The sequence below is a fragment of the Onychomys torridus genome, chromosome 15 (genome assembly GCF_903995425.1).
Source record: "Onychomys torridus chromosome 15, mOncTor1.1, whole genome shotgun sequence".
NCBI classification, from domain to species: Eukaryota; Metazoa; Chordata; class Mammalia; order Rodentia; family Cricetidae; genus Onychomys; species Onychomys torridus.
Window position 1 is genome coordinate 33,419,443 of NC_050457.1, and position 13,655 is coordinate 33,433,097.

The following is a 13,655-nucleotide window of genomic DNA, read 5'->3' on the forward strand; positions in this document are numbered from 1 at the left end:
GAGGTTCCTCACGAAGCTAGAAATAGATCTGTCAGTCGACCCAGCTTGACCACTCCTGGACTTAGACCCAGAGGACTCTGAATCCTTCTACACAGATCTGCTCATCTATGTTGATTGAACTACTCACAGTGGCTTGGAGGTAAAAATCAGCCTGGATTCCCATCAACTGATGGATGACTACTGAAATATGGTACATAGACAATCAATTTTAGTTTTATCATGCTTCACTATGAGTTTTGGAAGACGATTTTGTGAATGATCAGAACTGATCATTCTGGATGTCATCTGCTTGATTTATTTTCTTAGTGCCCCAAATGGAAGTTTATATGTTCTAATTAACAAATGTGCTACCCTAGCTGTGAGGGGCAAGTAACAACCAAAGCTATAATTGCGTGTGTTCAGTCATTGATCACTGTTCACGAGGCTTGCAGTGTTTCCACATTAACAGTAGGGGGCAGTAATCCCTCCTGTTGCAGATTCTAGAACAGATCCCTGAGCTATGGTTTGTCTTTATTTGCTATGTCCTGTCATCAAATCAGTTTTAAGGGACATAGAAAGGGCTCCCTTTAAAGAATGTTGCTAGTCAAATATCCTAATACACATTAGTCAGGTGGAATGGACCCACACAGCAGCAGGACATGTCCAAGAGAGGCGGTCTACCACTTATAAAGACTCATTCTGTTTTAGTTCTGTCTGAAAATTTGCATTTATCAGCTCAGAACATTCTGAGAAGGGATCCCAGAACAGTGGAGATCTCAAGTGCTTTCTTAGCTGCTGTTGGTAGTTTCAGTGGTTTGCAGAGAAACCATTTCTTGCACACATTATTGGATGGACATCATTGCTGGGGTCTGAATACCATTCAGATCCAATTGTTTTTCATGTTATTTAAATGGTTGTAACCAGTCTTTCTCTGTACCGCCAGCTTCATACCATTGAATGCCTCATAGTTCTCCGATGTTGCAAACTTTTAACATCCTTTTATTAAACTGTGTTTTCTTTCGTTGTTGAGATCCCACCATGGTTATTGTTTTAGATAATGTCTCCCCCCGTAACCAGGACTGACCTGCAGCTCACTATGTAACTCAGGCCGGCCTCAGACTCATCACAATCCTCCAGTGTATGCATATTGGATGTGGGAATTATAGGCTTGGCTCACCATGCCTCACTCTCATTATTACACTACTTTTAATCTCCTTGTCGCCTCCCCTTACATCTTCTTTCTTGAAGGATTTAAAGAGCACACTACTTAATAAAGATGTTGCTCTTGGCAAATGCCAGATTCTAATTCTGATTATTTTTGTGCGATCTTGAGTGAGGAGTGGCTCAGGCTTTCGTGTTCCTACTCAGCTGTGAAGTGGGATTTTAAAACAATCCACTGTCTATCCACGCCCTCTCTGCTGGACTACTCTAATACACTATGAGAAGTTTTGAAAGAAGTGGTTAATCTATTGTAGTGTGGTGCTTTTGGAGTATCTGAAAGTGGCTGCCTACTCAGAACTCAGTTCTCTGGCTGCCTTCCTAGTCCAGAACTCTAGAAGAATGTGGAAGTAGAGGAGGGGGAAGGGATCAAAGATCTTGATTGGCTAAAAAGTACGTGGGATCATCATATAATTAAATATGGCTGCACTGGACTCAGGATGATGATGATGATTCTTCTCTTCTTCTTCTTCTTCTTTTTCGTCTTCTTCTTCTTCTCCTCCTTCTTCTCTTCCTCCTCCTCCTCCTGCTTCTCATCATTGTCGTCATCATCATCATCATCATCATCATCATCCTGCAAAGCCTCCCACCACGACACGACCCCCCCCCCATCTTAGTTCTGGCAGTACTCAAGCAGGCACTGAGCAAGCCCGGTATCTGTACATCTTCTTTACTCCTAGTGTTCACCTGTGAAGTCATGGCTGCCCTCTCTCAGGAGTTTCTTTTCTTCCACCCATTTGAATGGCTTATAAATGTAAGCCACATCATATTTAAGGTATAAATCATAACATATCTCCGCCTACCCTTCCAGACATAACTCCGTGCACTCTCGAAGGCTGAGAGGTCTTGCACAGCCTCATTCTGCATAGTGGATTCTGCCTCAAATTTCCTTCACTTTTTAAATTTTGACACTGTTTTTAATTGATGCATAAAGCTAAAAATTGCACATATTAATAGGACACCATCATGGGATGTTTCAAAACATGCATACATTATGAAACTCTTACATCAGATAAAATATGCCTATTTGGCATTTCCTCATGGTGAAAACATTCAGTATCCTTTCTTCTGGGTTTCTGAAATATACGGATTATTCCCCTGGAGCACAGTGGATTATTTTGTAAGGCACCCCAGAACTCCTGCTCCCATCTGACCATACCCCCAGGTACGTGTCAGCCAGCCTTCCCCATCCCTCCTTCCTCCCCTCTCTCCTCAGCCACATCAGAAAGGTTAACATCAGAAAATGTTATGGTCCACATTGTCCGCCACGTCACTACTTCTCAGTTGGTAGACAGGTTGCGCACACACCTTCTGACCATCACTCAGTGGTTGGCTCTTTCTAGGTAGCCGGGTCCCTTCTCAGCTCTCATCTTAACCTGTGGCAGTTTTCTTGACTTTGGTTTTCACCCTCTTGTCATTTATTCATGTATTTGGCCTGGTGCTTTATTGGTTTTCTGCTGCTTGGTAGCTGTTTAACAAATATCTGGCAAAGATAAGGGAATGGCCATTCTAAAGGTTTTGCGCCTAGTGCTGGAAGTCTGTTGCTTTTACAGGAATTTTCTATGAAACTTTAGTGCTGTGGTTCATTTCTAATAACAAGGGTTCAATAGTCAAGTCAGTTTGGAAAATGTTGTGCTAATGTAAATAAATAAATAAGGTTCCGTATTAGTTGTAGAGTAACATAGCACAGCTTTTGACTGTGTTAATGTATATCATCTCCATCAAGGTTGGCATTGTGTCAAAGGAATAAGTTTGCAGTGGAAATAATCTGAAAAGTGTCTTACTAGACTGAGGTTCTTTACATTATATTCTGAGAAATTCTGCCTTAGACTACAAAAGCCATCTTTACAGTAGAGAAGAAAGGGTCGTGTGCTAAGGAGAGGAGGCAGATTTTCACTGACTCTAAAGAGGACAGACCAATGAGTAGAGGGCTTCAGAAGGGTGCAGGTTTTGTTCACCAAGCTCTATCCACCATGTTGGAATTTCTTCCTTCCAGCAGGTCTAGAACTTTGGACTGAGGTAGACACACAGTTAACATTTTTTTTGTTTTTGTCGTTTCGATGATGAGTGCATAAAAGTGACCTGGACTCATCATCATTATGTGTTGATTTTGTTAATTAGTTGGAATAGTTGGTTGTTTGTCTTGGCGCTGTCTGTCTCATTTCCTGTACATAAAATCCTGTCATCTTGCCATGTGACAGCTTGACCTCCTCATTCAGACTTAGAAGCAAGGAGGCGTCATTAATGTGAGGTTTTGATTATCCTCCAGTGAAACTGTCATGTTAGGAAAAGACATGATAACATCGTAGTTGACCAAATAGTTATGAGCATGCAAGACTGGTGATATAAATCCAAGCTGTATTCATGACTGCAGAATGCTGTATGTAATAGTTACTTCTCTTGGTGTGAAGGAAGGAAGGAAGGCTTTATTTAGCTTCTTGTCCCAGAACGATCAGAGTCCAATAGGGCAGAACAGAAGCATTGTGGGTAGAGCAGGAGAACAGAGGGCTCACATCTTGAACCACAGCTGGAAGCAGAGAGAGAATGGGAAGAGTGGATGGCTTTTAAACCTTAAGCCTGCCCCCAGTGACATTCTTCCTCCAGCAAGGCCATACCTCCTAAACATGCCCAAACAAACAGCACTACCAATGGGGACCATGTAATCAAACCTCTGAGCCTATGGGGGACATTCTTATTCAAACTACCGCATGTGTTTATGTGTGGTTAGTTAGTTAATCCCCTTAGCAAAGAAATAAAAATCTAGCCATCAACTCAGGTCCATGTTAATTCAGTTGCCGGAACTGCTCAACAGAAATAAATGTTTTCATGTTTTAAATAAAGCAGTTTTGGTGAAAATTCTAACCATGTTAGTAAAAAGATTAGTCTTGGGTGTTTCAGATAGCTACTTAATTTTAAATCTCCACGATACTCTCCAGAGAAGATACTATTTCTGAAATGGTACATTTGAGTTCTCTGGGCCTCTGTGATGTCATGTTTTGATTTATTCTTTTTTTCTACCCAAAACCCACCATTTTCAAAGTCTGTGATACAGTCTGCGGCTCAGAGCTGGTTAAGTCAAACTCATGTAATGTATCACTAGAGGGCGCCAAATACAAATCGATGTGCATTTCGGCGTGATCAGACTCTCCTAATAGCATTTTTCAAGAAAAAGTTTTTGTAATGTAAAGGCGAATTGTAAATCATGTAATTTAAAGGACTTATTATAAGTGAGTTCTGGATGACTACTGACTGACTCCCTCTGAAACTGGTTCAAGGTGCTTGGGAACAAATAGAGACTGTATTCAGAGACCCTGGTTTGCTATAGCTATTTATGTCTGGATTTCAGCCTCGCCTCAGAATTCTGTCTGAAGAATTTAGTACTCAGATTTTCATCTATTAATCCAGTATAAGCAGTACAGGATATGTAAGCACCTACTTTATATTGGCTTGATTATTGGCTACTAAAAGCTTCCTTTTTCTTTCATTTAAAGTAGAAAGGTATAAAATGAATATAGATTGATTGTAGGATTAAATATTTTCCATCTCCATGAGTGATACATAATAACATATTATTTCTAGGAAAAATTGTCTTAGTCTGGTGTGTTCTTAAGAGCCAACACACCCATTCATGAGTATTTCAAGCACAATGATGATGGATACAGCTCAGACTTGATGATGGTCACAGGCCTTTCATACAGTCTCTAGGCTAAATAAAGAACAAAGTCCAAAATGCTGTTTTCATACGTCAACATACATTAGTTGTACATATTAGTGGAGTTCCGTGGCACATTTCCACGTGTACATCCAGCTTGTACTCACACATCACTCTTTACCCACACACCGTTTCCCCCAAACCCTTCTCAGCCCCTGCTGAATGCTGTCCTATTTTAAGTCAGCTTTTGACTTGTCCACATGTGATAGACACCTGCAGTACTGGCCGCTGTGTGGGAGGCTCCTGAGGTAGGTTTTGTCACTTCAGACTGCTGTGAAACCAGACAGTCGGAGATCAGATCCCAGCCCTGCTGCCTCCTGGCCGTGTGGCTGTCAGTGACCCAGGTGTGTTGCACATTGGTTTCATTTTTCATGTCTCAACTCACAAGGTGTTTCCTATCCTGCCCGTGGTGTGAGGTCAGTGATGTCAATGTGCGTTGCAGTCAGATGCTCCTGGCTGCAAGCAGCTGAAAGCTCCCCTGATGGGCAACTGGCACATGTGCATATTTTTCTGTGGTTCCTGTCTTCCCTCTCCTCGGCCCTCCCTTTTCCATCTCCTCTTCCATAAAGTCCGCTCGGACTTCCTCAGACCCTCCTTTGTGTTGGCCCTGCTGGCACATTCCATCAGCAAGGTGCAAGCTGTAAGGCTTCCCATGACCTGTGGTCACACAGCGTCACTGGGTTACACAGGCCAGCTCAGACTCGCTGTAGAGTGTAACAGCTTGTCAGGAGCCGTCTCTGCAGATGAGCTGACAGAATAAGCACTATGCAAGTTAGGATTGGGTACTAAAGCAAGGCTTCTTTAACTCTCCCCACTCATGACCCCTTTGCCTGGGAAATTCTCATGTGACCCTAGGCATGTGGGTATATAAAATAAATACATCGGTCCAACACTTAACTGGTAATAAGTCACCAAGAGCTGTGTTTTAAAAGAATTCTTTGGTGTGCTTATAGTTTTTACCATTTATTAAAGACTAAATAAGTTTACATGCTGAGGAGATGGATATGCTTGTTTAATTTTATATACCGGATTAGATTATGGCTGAATATTTGGTACTATAGGATGCAAAGTAGCTTCCATGGTGTTCAGAGCTGATCGACATTTGCATTTTGTAATCATCAATGCTATAACAATATCCCTGTGCCTAAATACAGCTATACAATGGCAGATATGTGATTAGGACCTATTCAAACAATATGTAAATTCTGTTTTAATCTTACCAACCCAAAATTTGTTGAAAGATTTAAAAAAACAAAGCCACTCAAGTCAGCAACTCAAATAATATCAATGTTTAAATCAAACATTCTAACAATCCAATCCAAAGATGTACTACTTTGATACGTAACTTGCCAAAGAATGAGAGAAAAATATGGTGGGTTTTTTTTTTTTTTGCTGTAATTATGTTAATTGTATATAGAGTAGAAGTGCTGCGATTCCTGACATAGAGTAGTCTCTAATTTGAGCCAAAATGTTCCCAGCATTGCTCTTTGCTGTTACTTGGCAGGATCTCATGCACAGAGCAGTGTGTGTGCATGCTGTGTGCTCAGAACCAAGGTTCTATGAAGTCACGCTATACAACACAGGCGAGACCAGGAACACCTCAGATTCACTGTGCATTTGACTTCAAATTAATTTAAGGTTGTCGTGTTCAGAAACCTGTACTGGTGTAACATCTCCGTTCCCTCTCCTGTGGGCTTCTGACTCACAGTTTAAGAAGCTGGTCACTAAAGGGTTTGGAGTTGGAGTTCCTGTTCTGAATATCAGGGTAAAGTTGGGAAATTCATTTTTTCATCCAGCTCTCACTGTATATGGAATTGAGGGATGTGGTGTGTGCTGACACCAAAGCCACTTCCTGCTTCTCTAAAGATTAGGATTAACGTGTTTGGAGTGGAAATGAGAAGGCGCAGACTGGATGCTGTGGCGTTTTATAGAAAGCAGGGCTTGGTCACAGTGTTGTGTGAATGAGGTGGATACTGTGGTAGAAGGGAAGGAACATCCCAGGGTTACTCAAGGATTCAGTTGGATGATTTACACGAAACACCTGATAGCGTGTGACTCACACGAGACACCTACTGAATGGACAGAAAGAGTCACAGATTTCATCTGAGGCACTGGAAGAAGAAACATGGGCCCAGTGACTGCAGTTAGAGTAGTTATACGAACTACTTTAAATAGAAAAACGGTTCACGGTTTTGTAAAAGCTCCAGGTGACTGGAAGGGCATTTGAAATGGGAGAGTATTGTGAAGTTGGAAACATGGTACTAAAGTTCAGGTGAGACGTAGTCACGGACGAATGTAGGACTGAAACAGCAAGTGTGGAGCTCGGGATTGACACTTTCATAGAAGGGGAAAGAAGCCATGGTAAGAACACAGAGAAAGCCAGAGCAGTGGAGGGCGTGGAACACATCATCGAATAAGGCAGGACATGTCAGAGGTAAGAGAAATGGAACGCAAGAATGGCAGGTGTTCTGGTGGGTTGCTTGGGTGGAGTATTGGGGTTGAGGGTTTAGAAGAATTGAGGAAGTGAACACAAAGGTATGAGCAAAGAGGTGAAGGTGTTTTCCCTCCATTACCCCGGGACGGGTTTCATAGCCCCCACCTTAAAACTGCATAGTACAGAACCCTACACAGGCTCTATTTGTCTCTGAGTTATGTAAAATGGTAACAATTTTATACATAAGGCACAGTAAAAAGAAAATAGATAAATATGCACTAGAAGGCTAGCAATGGTCTACTATCATCAGCGTTATTAAAAATGTATGAATGCTTCTGGAATTTTCCATTGAACATTTTCAGCATACCGTTCATTGACTTAGGGAATTTTGGAAAGGGACATTGCAGAAGTACTGAGCTGGCAAGTGTTACAGTGAAAACATACTAAGGCAGACCTGAGAAAGAAAGCTATACCGTGACTGCGTCAGGGAGTGCCCGAAGCCCAGAGCAGTAAACGGAGACAAGAATAGGTGCCTTATGCAGAAGTTTGTACTAAAATAAGAGAATGTCTTTCTCTCATTTCTCATCCCTAAGACCTCTTTGTGATAAAAGTTATATAGAATAATGCTATGTCAAATGGAGTAGAAAAGATTGGCTTACCCAAAGGAATGTTAAGTTCTTTTTTTTAGCCCTCCCTACAAAAGGTGTGATTACTCACCATTTCAATGCTGAATTCCTTAAAAGTTGTTCAGTCCTTTCTCAACTTCATGTGGAAACAAACAAAAGATCTCCCACTTATCAGCATCTAGAAACCGAAATCAATGTGCACAACTGTATTCTTTATCCACACAGAGAAATGAATTTTCAGTTACCTCCCCTCCCCTAGTCAGATTTATATTTTAGAATTTGTGTGTTGTAGAATGTGGACATAGAACAGTAAGAACAAAGGATGCTGGAAGCAGCCTCCCCAAGGAGAAGGGATGCGTTCTCTTTTGTGAAGTCTGGACCTGTGGCATTTCATAATTTCTGTGCTTGTGTGTTGAGCAGGGGAGGAAGCTAAGCTATCTTCATCACCAGGGAAGCCACGTGTGTGGGACTTGAGATGGGGACAATGTAAATGCGTAGAGAAATCGGAGATTATTAGAATCTGCAGACAGTGCCACACGGACTGGCAACGTTTATTTAACTAGCAAGTACAGATACAGAAGTTTTGCGGTCGTTATTCATCCCTGTGAGAGGGAAGCCCCATTCATCTTTTCACAGGCAGCCTCGTACTAGCTAGCTGCAGGGAGACCTTTATTAAATGGCGTTCACCAAGTGGGGAGGAAAGCCTCTTTCCCCAGGGGCTCACCTCGGGAACCAATCACAAAGCAGCCTGAGCCGCATCCATGCCCCCAGCCCTTGTAGATGGTGCATGGAATGCGATTGGTGCATAGTTGGTTCTATGGGCGGGGTTCCATGCCTCTCTTCCCGGCTTCCCCCGCAGTTCCTTATTTGGTAGCTTTTGACAGAACCTAGTCTTTCTTGCAGCTAAGCATCTTGACATACATTATTCATTAAGCCCTGGAGCTCGGGAGAGAAAGATGCAGACCCTTAGCTCTTTAGCTGGTCATTCATCGTATGGATATTCCTTATTCAGAATAGTTGCTGAATTTTGTTCCATTCTGGAGTTTTACAAATGGCATGTATTTAATGGGAAGACGCTGGCTGAATGGGATCATAATATGATGCTTTCTTATTTACACTTAATTACTAAAAATCTTTAAATCCCCACATGCTGATTGATTTGTGGAGATTGTTAAAAATCAAGGTTCAAAGAGATACACGTTTTTAGAACTTGCTGACATATATACACATATATAGACACATAATCTATCAAAAATGCCTGAAGCAAACTATTTATTGTCAGTGTCTTGGGGCTACATAAAGGTAAGATTTATTTTGCTGTTATAACTGACTACTCTGATTGCATAAATGGTGGGTTTTAGCAAATTAAAATGGTGGCTGAGCAATCTTACATTCTTCCCTTAGATATGAACTAAGAAAGAAGTGTTTTTGTTGCAGAAGATAGGATTGTGTAACTGAGTGTCAGGTGTGGTTTGCGTGCTAAGATAGCTTTTGAATGTGCACTGGTTCTTCTGTTTCTCCTGTGTAGATTTGGGTTATGCTATAAAATAGCAAGGCAATGAGATAAATTAATTGCAAATAAATTACCGAATTCCTTACTGTAACTGATGAATTCTGATTAGCATGCAGTATTTAAATCTTATCAGTGATATGTGGCTCTAAATATCAGTGCTCCTTTGGACTTCAAGAAGAAAAATTTATTTTTTTCACTTTTGTCTTTAAAGGTGTAGATGATGGACTTGACTGTTTAAGTGCTTTTCATTATAATGCAAACTTGATTATCTGGGATAACTGTAGGAAAGTTTATCTGTGCTGTGGCTTTTTTTTTTTAATCTCAAGAAATTAATTCATATAAGGAATTGGTAAGATTGTGTGGTTCCTAGGCAAGCTTCTCACCTGCCCTGTGGTAAAGCTGTCATTGAGTTCTGTCTCCATGATAGGAGCAGAATGTAGAAAACCCTTATTCAGTCCCAAAAGAAGCATCATTTCAGAAAGTAGAATTTAGCCATGAATGTATGAGCCAGTCATAACACATTTTTAAAGGTATCTATTCTGTTGCCTTAAAGGACTTTCAGATTGAACATTTTATTTTCCTGTTTTTTTATGAAGGAAACTTTCATGTCTGCTGTTGAGGTTGACTAAAAGTCCTAAGAAAGCTAGAAATCTCATCTCTGTTTTGGTCATCCATACTGTTAGGATTTCCCGATTCTGTCTAAATCTCCAGGGTAGTCCAGAATTTAAAAATGCTTTTCATTGTCTGCGTCTTGCTAGCCATTTCTTGTTTGAATTGCCTGTGAAAAGTAAATGTAAGAATACTCGTGCCCTCCCCCAGACTCTATCTCCTAGCTGTTACTGCTCACTGAGGCATCTTAAGAACTCTGTGTATGTATTATGACTATGAACAATGCCTACACAAATATAAATGTAGAACATTAAGACTTAACGTTTTGGGGAAAAACTTGCTGCACGGTTTTGTGCCCATGTTAACATGCTGCCCCTAAAACCTTTTAAGAAAATCCAATATTAATATTTGGTCCTATGTGTTCTGAAAGATTCATCTTTATAGAGCCAATGTATCACTCAATTAAACAGGTCTTAAAATTGATATCTCCGTTACTTGCAGGGCATCATAGTCAAAAGATCACTAGGATTTTACTGTGGAAACTATAGTCAGGGCAAAGCTCATTTAAAGAGGTCTTCATATTACTACCTTCCACACTTGCAGGGCTCATATTCAAATGATTGCAATGATTGTTAGCAGAATTTTGTGACGGGAACTGTAGTCATTTTCTGCTGTTGGCTGTGCTGCATCTTTTTATGCTCACAGGATGTGTCATGCCCCCACCCAGTCTTGGTACACAGTTACAGAGGATTCCATTTGGAAAGGCTTAGTTTGTTTTATTACTTATTTTTCATCTTTAACTGTCTTAAATGAAGACTGCAAAGGAAAGAATTGGGATTCTTAAACACACAATACAGCATTCAGATCGGTAGCGTTTGGACGTTGCTTTATGATTTAAATGCTGCACACACACATTCTGGTGCGTAATGAGAACAAAGACCTCGAAAGCGTCCACCGAGAAATCTTCCCCTTTCCCCCCCCTAGTTGTAACCATGATTCTTTGTAATGCTTTAAAACCACTTTGAGTAAAACAGGGCCAGCCAGTAAGAAATTAATCAATATAAAATAGAGGTAACTGTAAAACCTAGCTACATGCTCAATTAAATGGTACTTTTCATGGGGTTCTATTGAAAGGCACTTTTGTGTTTGCCTACCATAAATCAGTTAGGGAGTGCAATGCTGTTGTAAGGAGGAGATATTCTGTTAGCTTTTTAAACCATCCTTTCTTCTCTACCCATGGTAATTAGTCTGTAAATATCTTAACAAACATAGTTACTCAAAGTGACAGAAATTTACCTTGCAATTAAAATGTTTGTTAAAGGCTTTAGTATATTCTTCTTTAATACTCCAGGCAATCAACTACAAGTTGAGAAAGCACTTGTGGCCACTTTTGTGGTTATTAATTTAGCATGCCTAGATTGGAATTTTTATTAGCAGTAGCAAAAAAAAAAAAAAATTAACTCCTCTTCACAAATGTTCTTGTGCTGTAACCTAGTTGGCTCCTTGAAAATGGCCTTTTGGAAATCCCCCTGACTTAGCCCCCCCACCCCCACCCCACCGTGGGAAGAACACTTTAGGGAATTGTTTTAAATATTGTCTTACAGTGATGTTAAAAGGAAACATTGCCTTCTTTGAAACACGGCAAGCCTTGGTGGGGAGACAGGTGTGTGATGCAGGGTTTTTCCAGCCTGTGTTTCCATGATTCTAACAAAGAGGGGAGAGGAATGTGGGAATAATGGCTATGATACAGCACTATTCGGGGAAGTGTGCAGTGTGACGTGTAGGCAGTCTACACAGAAGAATCTTTTCAGTGGTGTTCTTAACCTTATTATGTAAACAAATGGCAAGAATAATTGTCTGTCACATTACTACTCTTCCAGAAAATCAAATGATTGTGTGGCATGTCTGTAGGTAGCATGAACATGAACATGTTTCTGCTGGGGTGGACAGCAACAGATTAATCCTAACAGGTCTGCGTGTAAGGCAGATGGGGCATCTGTACATTCCTGTCTACTTTTCCCATTTGTCCTCAGAAAACCAGTGTATGGTGCTTAGCTGTACAGGCAAGGTGGCAGCAGTTCCTGTCCTGTCTCCTGAGAGGCAAGGCTCATGGTGGCCTAAAGCAATGTCCAGCCCTCCCCATTTACTCACGGTCAGGTAGTTCTTACTGGCAGCTTCATCTAATTGCATGGACTACTTGAAAGAGAGAATCTTCACTGGATACATGTTCAAAACATTTAGAAAACCTTCTTTTGAATCTGTTTTGCCTAATGAATACATTTTCTCAAGGGTAAATTACTTATAAAGCAAGAATTTTTCTTTTACATGGGAGAGATTATACATAATATTATGATTTTGAAACAGCCATGATTTCCCATATGGGTTCTTGCCTAAATTCCTTTACGTGATTGGCTAAAATGGGGGCTAGCTATAGATGTGTCTATAATCAGTTCCACTGGTGTGTCCTACATTGATACAGTTATCAGAATAAAAGGCTCAGACGTCAGGGTTGATCGCCACAAAGGGAGCTAAGAAGAAAGAACTCTCAAATAACACTGAGTGCATGTTATGTGACAAACAAAATACAAGACAGCTGATGTGGTTAGATTGTTCAATTAATTGTAAATTAATAATTTACTTAAGAAAACATAACTTGGAAAAAATGACACAAATTTTTGGCACTAGCTAGTATAAATGCCTTTGGAAATATTCTCAGGAAGCCTCAAGTTTTACTTTCTGAAGTAGTGTACACTGCTAAGTGAAAGCAAACAGGACCTGATGTCTTGGAGTATGTGATGCAGTATATACAACATTGCAAAGGCCTGGGAGGAGAAAATATAGCCAATTGTATGCGGTTTATGAGTAATTATCTCTGAGAGGTAGGGATGTAAATGGTTTTTTTAATCTTTCTTTCTGTATAGCTTCCTAGATTTTTCTACCATACATGTGTATGTTATGCTTAACAGGAATGTATACAAATACATGGTTTTAAAAAAAGTAAACTTTATGTTCCCAAGTTTGAGAATAAACTGTCCCTGCAGATTGACACATAGCATGTGTGTCCACCATGGCCAGTTTCTCTTCATCTGTAAGGGAAAGCTGTTGTTCACTCCTTGAATCTAACAGTTGCTTGATATTATCTTGATCAACCTTGGGGTTTGTGGTGATGGGTGAAGTGGTATACCCAATTTGGATTTCCTAGGGTTGACTTTGGGAGAGATTTGTCCAGCTCTATTGCTTCTTGATAGGTCATCTCTGTGTAAATTATGTAGAGAAGCAAGATTTTTGAAAATTCTAAATAAGCCAGTTCCATTCTGAGCTGCATTCCAAACACTTCCGAAAGATGAGCTCACTCCTCTCCAGACTTAAAGGGAGATTTCATAGTGAGGTGTAAAGTTTCAGAGTCTACCAAAGATAAGGATAAATCATTGTTTTACATTTTTCATCAAGTAATAGTGCTTAGTTTATATATTGGAAAACTGCATTGTTCTGAATGTCCCAGTTTGCTCTCCATGGCTATGATAAAACCCCATGACCAAAAGCAATGTGCAGAGGAAAAGGCTT

General features: G+C 40.4%; 1 protein-coding gene across 9 annotated transcripts in view; it reads left to right on the plus strand.

Moving 5' to 3' along the window:
• Pde4d (phosphodiesterase 4D) overlaps positions 1–13,655 on the plus strand; it is a 1,081,007-nt gene that overhangs the window by 1,044,506 nt on the left and 22,846 nt on the right. Inside the window, exon 1 of one of the 9 annotated variants that reach the window (XM_036206763.1) lies at positions 8,853–9,271. The exons of the other annotated variants lie outside the window; for them this stretch is intronic. Within the exon in view, the coding sequence (XP_036062656.1) occupies positions 9,224–9,271 (48 nt within the window). The 5' untranslated portion in view covers positions 8,853–9,223. Of the gene's footprint in view, positions 1–8,852; positions 9,272–13,655 lie in introns of those variants that run through there. 9 annotated transcript variants of the gene reach the window in all.